The sequence below is a fragment of the Hippopotamus amphibius genome, chromosome 2, assembly GCF_030028045.1.
Source record: "Hippopotamus amphibius kiboko isolate mHipAmp2 chromosome 2, mHipAmp2.hap2, whole genome shotgun sequence".
In the NCBI taxonomy this organism is placed as follows: Eukaryota; Metazoa; Chordata; class Mammalia; order Artiodactyla; family Hippopotamidae; genus Hippopotamus; species Hippopotamus amphibius.
Genome location: NC_080187.1, coordinates 180,895,076 through 180,908,795, shown reverse-complemented (window position 1 = coordinate 180,908,795; position 13,720 = coordinate 180,895,076). Strand labels below are relative to the sequence as shown.

At 40.3% G+C, this 13,720-nt stretch overlaps 1 protein-coding gene across 5 annotated transcripts in view; it reads left to right on the top strand.

The window, feature by feature from the left end:
* MEIS2 (Meis homeobox 2) overlaps nt 1-13,720 on the top strand; it is a 199,137-nt gene that overhangs the window by 181,266 nt on the left and 4,151 nt on the right. For 4 of the 5 annotated variants that reach the window (XM_057723833.1, XM_057723835.1, XM_057723836.1 and 1 more), the window contains exons 10-11: nt 12,203-12,261; nt 13,646-13,720. The exon at nt 13,646-13,720 is cut by the window's right edge and continues 15 nt beyond it. In XM_057723833.1, the coding sequence (XP_057579816.1) occupies nt 12,203-12,261; nt 13,646-13,720 (134 nt within the window). Of the gene's footprint in view, nt 1-3,041; nt 3,141-12,202; nt 12,262-13,645 lie in introns of those variants that run through there. The other variant, XM_057723838.1, reaches the window with a different exon arrangement.

Below are 13,720 nucleotides of genomic sequence, written 5' to 3'. Positions count from 1 at the left end.
GTGGAATACCAGAATCAAAGGTTGATGTCTTTATTTCTCTGCCAGTCGGGGGGAAAGAAATCCACTAACTAACCCTCTAAAGCTAAAATATTTAAGGACTAAAGCAGAGGTGGCATAACTGCTGGTTTGCTAAGTCTCTTGTGATTTATAAAGATATATTTTATGTCTTTTATGATTACGGGATGATGCTAAAAATTTTGTGGGTAATAATACCATTACATTGGAAAGACTGCATATAACATCTCTGAAGAAGATACAGAATGTTACTCGGCTGCAAATCAAAGTATAAGATGTTTAATTTGTTATTGAGAAAAGGCATTCAAAAAATTTTATTTGAAATTTGGTCTTCAATGTCTGATCATCATAAATGTGAGGATATTAAGTCATATGTTTATGAATAGATTTTTTTTTGCCTCTTGATGTAAGATATGTTTTCCTAGTAATTTTTAAAGATTATTGTTAGATGTATAGCTGTTGAAGTATAGTTTATTTAAAGTGAGTTTGAAATGTTTTAGATCTTCAATTTTTCTACCTTTGGCACCTGGAGTAGATGCCAGTTTTAACTGGTTAAATAGCATTTGGTTTAAACAGAAAGACTGTACCATATATGCATATTTATGATATTTTGTTTGTTGGATCTTTTTCTTAATATTACTTGACTTTCTATGTTTTAATCTCATTTTTTTTTTTTCGTATTTTGGGTTGAAGCCACTCTAAAGCTTAACACCTAGGAGATTTCTCACTTATGGTTCCCTTTAAAAGTGCTAAAATCTCAGCCTCTCAAACAAGAGACCAAGCTACAATTTAAAGAAAGCAGTGGTATAGATAAAGGGCCCTAAGAATGTTGCCACCTTCCAGATGTGTCTTCTGCCACATCCTTTCTTTTAAACCAGCAGGAGAGTTGGAAGAAGGATGAGAGGCTGGCCCATCCAAACACTCCTGGCATGCCATGCTGGTCTCTGAGGTCTCCCCTGCTGCTTCAGAGAAAGGAGCCCCACAGACAAATGAAAGGGCCACCGGGACATTCTCATGCAAGCCCCGTCCCTCCAAACACCAAGTGGCTTTAGATGGCTGGTGTTGGGGTGGTTTGGCCCGAGTTGAAGAATAGAGACTTGAGAACCATTTGTTTCCACACCATTTTGGGTGAAGTGCTATATTTTTCACTTTAAAAGCCCATTTAAAAAGAAAAATATGGTTTGAAGGGAGGACACAATTTGGAAGCCATCACACTTAATGGAGTCCCTTTTCAATGTAACACTTTGTCCTATCAGTTCTCTTCTAAATTAGTTGTCTCTACCTGGAGAAAACCCACCCTTGACTGTCTTACGCTCTTGCTGAAAACATACAGTCTCCGGTGTATTTTTTCCATCTCCAATTTTTAAAACTCTTTCGTAAATTCCATTAGGCATGAAGTGGAACACAACTTGTGTAGTGGTACTCAGCGTGCCAGGTACACTGTTACCACTGGCCTCTAAATCCAGTCACACAAATTATCTCAGAATTAAAAGAAAAAAACAAGCTGGACCTAATAGGAATAAAGGTTTTTTTTTACTGACAATTAACTTGACCAGCCATTGTTAGATAAAGGACTTTGTAAAATCTGGAGGATATATGAAGAGGAAGTAATTTTTTTGGAAGTAGTTAGTTTATTATACTTGTTGCCACAGTCTGAAACATTCATCTAGTTTTGGAGAGTGTAAGAGATGAGAGGGTTTTGAAGTTAAAGTTGCTTCTTTCTAACCTTTCACTCTTCTTCTGTCCTTTATCTTAAGTGGCCTTCCTAGCTTCACAGCCTCAAAGTCCCACTGTCAACTCAAAGGTAACACTTGGAAGGTTGAGTTTGCCTCTTCCTGCCACAACAAATAGGAATTCCTCCAAGAGTTTCAGTTTTCCTCAAATGTATACCACAGCATATCAGACGTAGATTCTCAGGTTTATCCGTTTTAATATCTTTTATATTTGTATCTCTTCTTTGCCATCTAAGCATAATTCAGCAGTTCTCCAAGCCACATGTCCCACTTCTTTTGTATTTCTACCACACTAGTCTGAGTTCACTTTATTTCCCTCTTCTGCTTGGACTATAATAGCTTTCTATTGTTTAGCTTCTAGCTTTTCATCAACTCATACATAACTCTTAGAATAGATCTTCCTCAAGCACCATATTTTATCATTTCACCCTTCAGGAATTTCAGAGTTTCAATTTGTCACTCAAGAACTTTCACCCGGGTGGGGGAAATAGCGAGATATTGGTCAAAGGGTACAAACTTCCTGTTAGAAGATGAATAAGTTCTGAGAATCTAATGCACAGCCTGGTGGTGATAATTAACCCTGTATTATGTACTTGAAAGTCCCTAAGAGACTAGATCTTAAATGTTCTCACCAGGAAAAAGAAATGGTAATAATGTGATGAGATGGAGGTGTTAGCTAATGCTATAATGCTAATCATTTTGTAATATATAAATGTGTCACATCAACATGTTGTATACCTTAAGCTTATACAATGTTATATATCAAAGTTACACAGTGTTATATATCAATTACATCTCAATAAAGCTGGAAAAAGGAAAGCTCCTCCACCAGTTTGTCTATTAGATGTTTTCCAGACCAAAACCAGGAGCCTCTCAGTGCCTATAGCCTCCCTTGCACACAGTGGGCCTTGGTCTGCCTCAGTGTCTTCACACATGCCGTTTCCCTATTTCTTCCCTTCCCAATAATCTGTACTCTTTTAATCTGGTCTGACTATCCTCCTCCAAGAATCCAAAGATTAACCTCCATCTGACTTCTCTGTTGACCCCATCATACTTCTTTTCTGAGTTGTGGACTGCATTGATTTGTAATTTTCATGTATTCTCAAATTGTGCCTTTCAGTTTGTTTCTGTGGTTGTGAGGAGTAAAAATCTTAAGGCTTGAATTGCACTTACAAAATTTTAAATATATATATGGACACAGAGAGTCATATAATTATATATTTACATCTTCTATATAACTTCTTATTATATATGACCTTGTCATATTTTGTCATTAAACTTGTATTCCATTAGGTACAGAATGTAGAAGATTGATCAGCGTGTGACACACGTACAGATTACTGTGGACCTGAACACTTATTCATTCCAAATTTTTTAGGACTGAAAAAGGATGAAAATAGGCCATACACAGTCCCTGCTTCTCTATACCTTGCCGCCCTTCCTACCCCCTAACTTTCCTCCTCCAGAACCCCGTCTCTGCCTGGGATACAGATGCACTCCCAGAGAAAGCTCTACTAGGACAATTCTCTGCACACTGAGGAGGTGCGTGCTGAGTAACTGTTGACTGACCAAAGGGGGACATAGGATAAAGCGAGGGATGAGGCTGAGAAAAACGTCTGTTTGCCCTGGAAAGTGAGAGAGGGGAGAAGAGAGTAAACACTACAACACGGCATGATGGTGGAAAAGCAAGGATTTTCAGCAACCGTTCTTTTCTCCTTCGTTTTCAGCATTCCCACCACCTACAGAATTTCTGTCTTGGACGATGTGGTAACATGTCTAAATATCCTAGAGTTGATAACCCTTCTTATCCTTCCTTTCCGCAGCAGCACAGAAAACTTAGCCAGGGTTTATTGCCTGGTGTGTGTGTATATATACCTATACATACATGTACATGTATGTGTGTGCGCACATGCATATGGCTAATGCCTTCTCACAGTTTATCTCAAGGCCACATTGTTTCCTGTTCCACTTGGTTGACAGGGCATCTCTGACATGACAGATGTATCCACTGAGAACAGGAGCATGCATTTGAAACCAGTTTAATTCTTAGCAAGGCGATGCATATGGCTTATGGAGATTTTTGTTGTTGATTTTTTTCCTTATATATTACTCAGGGAAGCTTGTGTCAGTATAAATCAGTGGTAACGAAATCAACATTATGGCATCTTTGATATCGCATTTGCGAGAGCCTTTCTGGATGCTGTTTAATTCGGGGCTTAGTGATTGATATTATAGACAGTGAATAAACATTTTTGATGCCTCTGTTTGCTCACAGATTTAAAAAATCGCATTCCTTTTTCTCTTGGATTTAAAGAGCATTATGCTATGGAAGAGGAAACAGTTCAAATGTGGTCATCATAGGTTGGTGGCACCAAAAGTAGAAACTCACTTAGGGTAAAATTTGCTGTCGAAAAAAAGGGAGCATTCTTTCTGAACTCAGGAACGGGTGGTTCATGCGAGCTTGCTTGTAGATGGTTGCTACAATAAGGCTCCTTTCATACAGGTGTGTTTATGCCCCAGGCTTGCTGGCCACAGTCCATTCCATTTACAGAAGCTGAATTAAACAATAACTACCGCATTGCAAAAAAATGGTGGGGAGGTGGGGTGGGGGGAGGGAAAGGTGAGCGTCAAAGGAGATGCCTGAGAGCTTTGTTCGGGCCAAGAAAAACCCTGTTGCAGTTGTCAGAGCTTGTTGATGTTGCTGGGAACGGCACTTTTTTTTTCTCCTGGATTTTGTGGTTCTGCCTTAGGAAAGAAAGTAAAATAGAACGGAAGAACAAAGTCCTACTCTATAAATCAGCAGCTGCTCCTTGCCAGATCAAAGGAGTGACATTTTTGCTCCTGGACTACTTGTCCACTTGAGGGCTTGACAGGCAGCTAACAGCTGGCCTGCTAGACTGTATGGGAGAATCCGCCTACATCTTCTTCCGAGCAGATGACAAGCTAATCAGAGAGATATCCATAGCAAAGGGCATGCGAGTGCATCTTGATCTCCTCAAACATAGCTAATACATAATTGCTAAACAGCTTGGTGTATTTTTGGCAAGTTAATGCTTAGGTGGCTTCCACTAAGAAGTAGGATAGAGAATTAATACTCCAATCAAAGACGATCTTGAAAGCTAAAGAGATACTAGATTTGTTGGGATCTTCTCTGGTTAGCACGAATTAGCAAATGGCTAGGAACATGATGAGAATTGGCTAAAATGTGTGTAACCGATTGTCAAGTGACTGGTTGATTTTTCAGAGCCCAGTCGGGCAATAGTGTTCAGATAGATGAACGGGTACTTGATAATTGGTAATTTTGAAAATGATTACTCCTGCTTTTTATGCTGATGGAGCCGAATAAAGTTGTTAGATGTGTTGTCCGTGTCTGCAAAGAATTGTTTTCAGAAGCACTATTAGGAGTGTAGGTACACAGATCTGGAATTTTAATGTCAGTAGTAAAACTTTCAGAGTAATTCAGTTTCTAGTTGATTTCCATCTGCAATAAATCATGTACAGGATGAGGTAATATACTACAACTTATGTCTATTGACTTAGTATTTTATCTTTAAGAGGATAGAATCTAGATATGAATAGCTAAAGAAGTTTGCGTATTTTCTCCTCCCTTGCTTTCAAGTAGCTTTGAAAGATCACTTTTATAGGGCATGATAAATAGCCACATATGAATAATCTGATGGCATTCTGGAAGAGTAACAGTGCTTCAAAATCATAACCTGCTGGGATGCTTTGTTACGTGCCATCGGGCGCGATTATACTTATGGAATAGTGTTTACTGTTGCTCAGTATTATAAAGAAAATAAAAGATTATTCCCTATCTTACCAGAATTTCTCAAATACTTTTATTAAAACGTCTCTACTGTTGGACCTATACGCCTCAGTCAAATAGGATGCCAAATTCTCCAGGTCATTTTAAACATTTTTTTAATTACAAAACAATCATACTTATTATTAAAAACTCAGTGCAAAATTACATGAAATAAAAATAGAAGCCAACCATTTTCCTGCTGTCCATTCTTGAGAGAGAAATTTCCACAAACACACTTCACTGGTCCAGCTTTTCCTTTAGGAGGAACCGATGGAGTAAAATGTATTATTATAAATTGTTGTTGCCCAAGGCAAGTGATTAAAGGACTGTTTAGATCCGAGATGACTAAAGAGAATAGCATGTGCATTTTCACAGCTAAGGTTCTTGATTAAAACTTGATCTCTGTAAGTTTCTATTCTTAGTGAGAGTACTGGATCATGTGTTTGGTATGTGACCTAGAGCAGAAACTCTCAGACTTAAATGTGCATATGTCACCTGGACATCTTTTAGAATAGTGACTCAGATTCAGTAGTGCCAAGGTGGGGACCACTGTATTTCTGCAGTTCTAACGAGCTTGAGGTGATGTTGATGTGGCTGGTCCATGGATCTAGAGAACCATTAAGAGAGTGATTCCAAAATAGCTCACCCCTCTACCCTGACCCCCAGCAGATTCCCACTCCAGAGTCTAAAATCTCCACCATGACATTACACACTTGGATTAGCTGTAATCTCTGGGAAGACCCCACTACATGGGCACATGCTACCTGCAGGAGTACAACACATTATTACCCTCTTATCAACTCAGCATGGCTTTGTTTAATCATAGCCCACATAGCCTTAATTATTACCTGTAAGAGAACAGAGCTCTTTAGGAAGGGACACGGGGTAGATGCATTTTGAGTGTAAGCTAACATTTAACGAGCCCTTGCTATGCGCCAGGTACTGTGGCACGATGATTTTACATCCCTTAATCCTCCAAACAGTCTGGGCCCAGCTATTGCCCCAGCTTATGGATAGGAATCAAACTGAGGCTTGGCAGTCCATGTAAACTTGCCCAAGGTGACACAGCAAGGAAAGGGCAGAAAATATGAGCCCATCCTCTTCATCACTTTGCACTATGGAGAAGTCTGGAATATGGAACAATAACTGAGAATGGTTTACCCAAAGTAGGGTATTTTAATAAAGAACCTACGTGAGCCCTCCTAACTTGTGGGAAGAATTAGATAAAAGAAAGCATTTGGAAGAAAACAGTAGAAGGTCACCAAAAGATACACATCACCTACTTGATAATTTTGCCCAGGGCCTCTCCTGTCAGCATAAACACTCTACTGCTCAAGGCATACTCAGAAAGCTATGAAAGGCGTGTGATTCCAGATTAATATGTTTTCATATTGTAAATTTATAAGTATTAGTTTGTGGTGTTTTGAGAGCTGTAGAACAATCTAGTATCTATCAAATTATAAATTAAGCTGTAGCTCTGGGAAATTATGAGCCATGAATGTGTCCCGAAGTGGCCCACGAATCTCCTTTGTTTACCTGACTTTGCTCACAGATGTGTTGGAGAAAAGACCCACTATCTGGCCACCGGTGAGAAACTTACGTTTGAGACGTGACTCAATCACCTGCGAGTCGGAGTATACATTCAAAGGCATTAAAACTGCTTAAATCAGTGATTCAGCCTTTTCAGTGTGTCTCATTGAGGAAACCCCACTCTTAGCCACAACCACAGCACAGAAAAAGACATGCTTTCTTTGTGAACTAAGAAAACAATGACGAAACGTGATAACTGACTTGCCCCGGTTGAGGCTTCCCTGTTGCAAACCCCAACCAGTAGCAAGCTTTGTGCACAAGCGCCTTCACCAATGCATCCCATGGCTGGGGAGAGTGGAGAAACAGAGATTTTTCATTTTTTAACAGGTCCCCAATCACCAAGCTGCCTACAACACCTCTTCCAAATTGATCGGATCCCTCTTCAGCAGTTCAGCCCCCCTCCTTGCCCAGACCAATCTATGCAAAAGCTTCAGTTCTGGGGATTCTTGATTCCTCCTCAGAGGGTTCAGGGCTGGCATCTTTCCAGTTGACTCCATGGAGGCCTGCACTTTCTTTTTTAAGAACTTTTATTGAGATACAGTTAACGGACAATAAACAGCATATATTTAGAGTGTACAATTTGGTGTCCCAATCTCCCAATTCATTCCCCCCCAACCCTCCCTGCTTTCCCCACGGGGTGTCCATGTGTTTGTTCTCTACACCTGTGTCTCCATTTCTGCCTTGCATTTCCTCTTTCATAGTTGTTAGCATTTGCCTTATGTATGGAGGGGCTCCTGTATTGGGCGCATATCTATTTATAATTGTTATCTCCTCTTCTTGGATGGATCCCTTGATCTTTATGTAACAAAAGGAATGCTGCCGAAAGGAATGGGGTACCAGGTGGGGCGTGAAGTTAGTGAACCAGAAAGAGGGATTTATCAGCCATTTATAAAGAGGGAGAACAAGAAAGGAAAAGGAATCAACCAAAAGTCAGGAATGACACCTGAGTCTACTTCTGTCAATCTGAAATGTGCTGGAGAGTGAAAACATTGTAAAAGAAAAATCCTGATGGTCAGATTTCGGTTGCAGAAAATTTGGCTCTTTTGTGGGGTTGTGGGAGACCTCTCTCCCACAAGATGAGATTTCAGTGATATTTTCCTCTCTTGGGTTTATTCTTTTTAATATATAGGTATATATATGTTTCACTCTAACTTGACTCAAAAAGGCCTCTTGATGCTTGGAAAGTCATTGAATTTATTTCTGTAATTAAGTTATTTTTAAGCTAACCATCTAAGTATATAATTTTTAAGGATCACACATACTAATGCATTTTCTATTTTAGTAAAATTTAGTGAGAAAGTAGTCTCAGTAGACCCTCTCCAGAGCTTTTGTGTGAGCCTGGATACTAACTTTGTGTTCAATACAAATCAATGGAACTGGTGTACTTTAGGGTACTCATTCCCTGAGGAGTCACTAATGGAATTATCTCTAGCCCTTAAAAAAGTCACAATGAGGCTAACGAAAAATAATTTTTAAGTGAAATCTGGATAAGGCACTAGGCTTACTAGCACATTTTATTTATGGCATTTATCATACATGGCACATTTTACACGCAAGTTGTACAAACCTCAGAATGCTTTTAAGAGCTATTTCATATCTAAGAAGACTTTGTGATTTCGGGTGAAATAGTTTGTACCAATAGAAAAGTATATGTCTTCCACTTCAAAATCATTCTGGGATGACATTACAACTTAGAGAATTTTTTAATATCAGATACAGATGAAAAACCTAACAGTCTTTGGATTGGAAATAACTTGTGGGGGTTTTCATTAAAGTTGGGTGCAGCTTGCTGCATTTTGGTTAGTTGGATGTCTTCAGCAATTTTTCAAATGTTTTGGGTTTGGCAAAGTCCAAAATGTTTTTGCCAACACCCTCTTTTCCCCTTAGTTTTTAAACCCGTGTGAAATTCAAGGATAACTTATTCCATATGTGTCTGATTCATTTACACTTAACTCATCAAAATGTTATTTTGTAAGACCCATTTAATATCCAAGAAACCTTTTGAGCCTTTTAAGATGTCTTTTGTCTTCGAACCAGTGAGTTGCGTTTTTCCATATGAATGGAGTTTGGACCCTGAAAGATGGAACATCAGTCTGTTTTCAACTTAGGCTCTTCACATTTTCAGTATAATCAAAACTTGATATTCTGTTTACTGTTTGAGCACTGAATAGCTTCATTTTAAAATATAGATCATAGGAAGTGGAAAAAAATTTCATGTTATGTAATTTGGGGGAAAGACCATATTTGGAAATTTCACATTACTGATAATAAACAAAAATTACTCCTTGTTTGATTTTTTAAATCTATACTTAAATGGCTTCATTTTATGTACATGGGTGTGTTTTCTAAGAGTGGTCTGCGGATCATGAGTGCAGTGGGGTAATTTCATTGTTTAGTGTTAAAGTGTTCTTACAGTCAGCTCGTTAATTGTTAATTTTAATAATAACGTCTATGGTGTTCATAAGATATCCCAAGATCAGGGGAGTTGACAATTGGCAGGAGTTGTATGTTAAGAGATTTCTGAAAAATTGGGGCCCATATGTTTTAAAAATTCTGCGTGATTTGAAAGAATGTGGTAGAATCAGGAATCTGGCAAGATACAGCACTATGGATCACAGACATTGTTTGAGAACAACAATTCAGAGAGGCTAACTGGAGCCCCAGTGAAAAAAAGCAAAATCTCTGTGACCCTTTGTAAAAGGATCTAGTGAAAACCTTCAGAGGCTTCTCTGCCTATTTGTTTAGTAGAACTGGGTGAAGAAAGGCCATCGCCATAACTGCTAGTGAACATCCAGTCCATGCCATGGTAACTAGTTGAAAATGTAATACTGGAGTGGCATTTCCAAGTTCAGTGCGTCTATAAAGACCTGCGAGCACACAGAATGCTTTTTTAATGTTGTGCATTGTTATGGATCCACCATTGAACAACCTTTTGAGCAGACCCTGTTTTTACTAATGTAAACATTCTGACGAGTATCCAAAGAAATGACCTTTGAGTGAACCTCTAACCTTCCCGGTAATTATTTGTTTGAAGACAGTGTGGAGTTCTCCTGCTGAGAACTAAGGACCATGATGCCTTGCAGCTCTGTGAGGAAGGGAGTGTTTGGGGAACTGGAGAGAGAGACATAAATAAGGGAACAACCTCCAGATGCAAATAATAAAAGAGTAAAAGGGTGAAATTAAAAAGGGAAAAAATAGCAATTCGTTTTACCTACAGAGTTGGCCTATAGAAAAAAACAAAACCGGGATTAGTAGCACATAAAAAGAGGTGACACCCCTGCCATGTGTGTCCTCCATTGGAAACTTCAAGGAGCAGAGGAAAGGTTTCCCCCGCTCTCCTGAGCATCTCAACTGGTCTTAACCTGAGCTGGTGAAAAGAGTTCTGGGGGTCAGTCCTCCTTGGTCCCAGTAAAAGCAGTGAGGGAAAGAGTAGACCACGAAGTTCCTTCTCTCATGTGAGGTATACTTCTGGAAGGCTTTGTGATCTATCTGATCAGATATTCCTCAGCCCCACTTAAGGTGCCGAGTGGGGATACATATGCAGTTTCCACTCTCTTCTTTGTTTTCACTTCTCATAACCTGTCACTTTCTTCCCCAAACCGGGGGGGGGGGGGGGGGGGGGCGTTTTTGACAACCTGAGCTACACTTTCTTAAGCAATAAAGAAGTTCATTGTTTGCCAAACAAACCCCATATGCAAAAGACTCCTTTGGTTTTCTCGAGGCTATTTTTCTTCAGTCTAATTGTATTCCCACCAGAGTGCCCACAGGAGGCCTGAATGGGTATGGGCTGCTGTCCTCCACAGAAGGGACTTTCACGCCATAGGAGCGCAGAGCTGCCAACACACACTAGAATCTTCCTGGCTAATTTCAAAGAATGAGTTTTCAGTTGCTGCCTGTGACCCCATGCAGACTCATTAATCATGAAGTCCTCCTGCACTTAAGATTTGAAACTGGCAGTGCTGGGAAATGTCATCCACGGGGATATTTTGAAGGAACACTAGGCATCCCCCTGCCTCCATGTCCCCCCTGGAAACGCACAGCCAGTCAGTCCTGTGCATCACCTCAAGTGTATGGGGAATGCGTGTCATTAAATGCACAGGGACAGGGGTAACTCACAAATGGTAGAAAATTGTTTTGTTTTTATTAAATTTGGAGAAATAAAGGAGATTTCTTATCATCTTACTCTGTACATGAATATTTGATGGGCATTATTAAACATTAAAGTAACATGAAGTAGGCACTTATTTTTGGATTTCCAACAAAATTAGATCCAGGCTTCTAGACGAAATAACTGCTTCTCCTTTACATTCCTGTGATTCAGCCACCACCTGATTTGAAAATGTTTCTTGGACTCTAATATCAACCATGTGTACCTGAGGCTCTGTCTTTCTAGTGGGTTGAAAGGTGGCTGGGTTTATGGTTGGCAGTTACCTTATCCCTGCCCTGGGTGTCCCAGCTTAGACTGGAAAGGCCGCCCCCAGCTGGCACTGACCTCTAAATGACCCCTAACTTTACAGGCTTAAACTGCAGGAGTTGCCGAAGAGCAGAAGTCTTTCTGGCCAGCACTTATTACTGCTGTGTTGGTGATAAAACTTCAGACAGCCTAATTGATGGCTTTGCTGACCTAACAATACCTTGTGAAAGCCGAGTGTCAGAGCCTGGTCTCCATTTATGACCAGCTGCAAGGGGAAGCTGGGTCTCCCTATGATGGGGAGTTTAGGGAAAGGGGGAAAATCTTCCAGCCTGTGAACTTTAACCAGATTCCGACTTGTTCACGAGGCAGAAGCGCAATTGCAAATTAATAGAAGTTTTCTCAGGGAAAAACTTCTTTTTCTCCCGGAGTCTTTTTAGCCAGTTAGCCTCGAGTTGGTTATGAGATGAGGGAGGAGATGATCCACTCAGCTATTTTTGAACGTGGAGAGGGAAATTGCCTTGAATTAAAATATAATTTTCAGTAGACGTTCGATTGTATTGAATTCTCCGCAGCGTTCGTGCCAAGGTGTTCACGGAGCACAGAAATTGCATTTGCTGACTGGACGTCTCTGTTCTGTTTCAGGTTTATTAATGCCAGAAGAAGAATAGTACAGCCCATGATTGACCAGTCAAATCGAGCAGGCAAGTTCCAACTCGCATCTATGTTCACATCCCACAGGCACAAATCCTCCTCAAGTTATACTTAAGGAGTTTCATCACCTGGTAAAGAAATGCTTCCATCAGGCATTCTGGGAGAACTTGTTTTTTAATGTCCCCAGAATTCCCTTCTAGGAAGCAACTTCGCTAATTGGTGCTAATTAGAGATTTCCCACCCTGACTCTACTGAAACTGCTTTTTATTTTCTTTCTGAATTGGTAATTGGGCACACGTATTAGTGCCACAAGCAGTTTGTTTGACTGTGAGCTCTGGAATTACTCACTGCTTGTCTGCATCCAATCATTAGGACACTCTCATTTTCTCCTTACCCACAATTCCTTGGTGTGCGCGTTGCTTTCACTCCTGGAACATCCCCTGTTAGACTCATTGTATCCATTCATTTGCTTTGACTATTCATAATATTCTATGAAAGCCTGACGTGCTCCATTGCCAGCATTATTTTTTATTAAAATGCTTCCCATCCATCCCACAAAAACATGTGGGTTTTTCTCACAGTATCTCTCCGTTTCTCTCAAGCCGTCATTACACGGTACTGTCAGAGCCATCCGCGTGAACTCCTAATCATTCTGCTCTGAAACAGGCATTTCCTTAGCTTACTAGGGGCTTGTGGTGGCCTGCAAGGAGGTCTGTGGAAAAAAAGGAAAAGCTCGTTTCCATGTAGGCGATGACCGTTGTCACTCACGAGGGTGTCAGACGGGATGGAGATTTAAACTGTGGCCTCCGTTTAAAGAATTTAAGGACATTAGTTTCCTTTGGCGAAATTTCCCCAATAACACTGAAATATCGTCCCACTAATGGACGCCGGGGGCCTGTTGGAGAAGAATATAAAACAATTGAAATATATTTACCGTGTTTACATTTTCTTCGGTATGAGTGAAAAAGCGAATGTTCTGTTGAGTCTGTTTAACCTTGTAAAACTGTGCTCGAATTTCAAGTGTTTGTGTCTGATGTGAAATTTTAGTAAGCCACCAGAGATGCAAGATCAGGAGATCTTAACTTAACAGCACGTGGCAATATCTATACATCAGATACCCCTAACTTCCCTGTCCCTCTTCCCCCTAATCGAGAAGGAAGTTGAGAAGCAAAAGCTGCAGAGGGTGGCCCACCTGTTAAACAAGCTGGTGAAGTCTCTCCTCCAGAACCTTTTTTAAAGCCACTCATACCTCTAACCTCAATCCTAGAACCACACATACAGACCACACCCCCTATTTTGAAGCGCCAACCACGTTGTTGCTGTAACGTTTCAGTGCTGCAGCAGGAACAATTGCTGATTGTTTGGTATATCTTTTCTTCTTTCTCCTCTGTGTCCTCGAATGACTACAATCAGGTTTTCTTCTTGATCCTTCAGTGAGCCAAGGAGCAGCGTATAGTCCAGAGGGTCAGCCCATGGGGAGCTTTGTGTTGGATGGTCAGCAACACATGG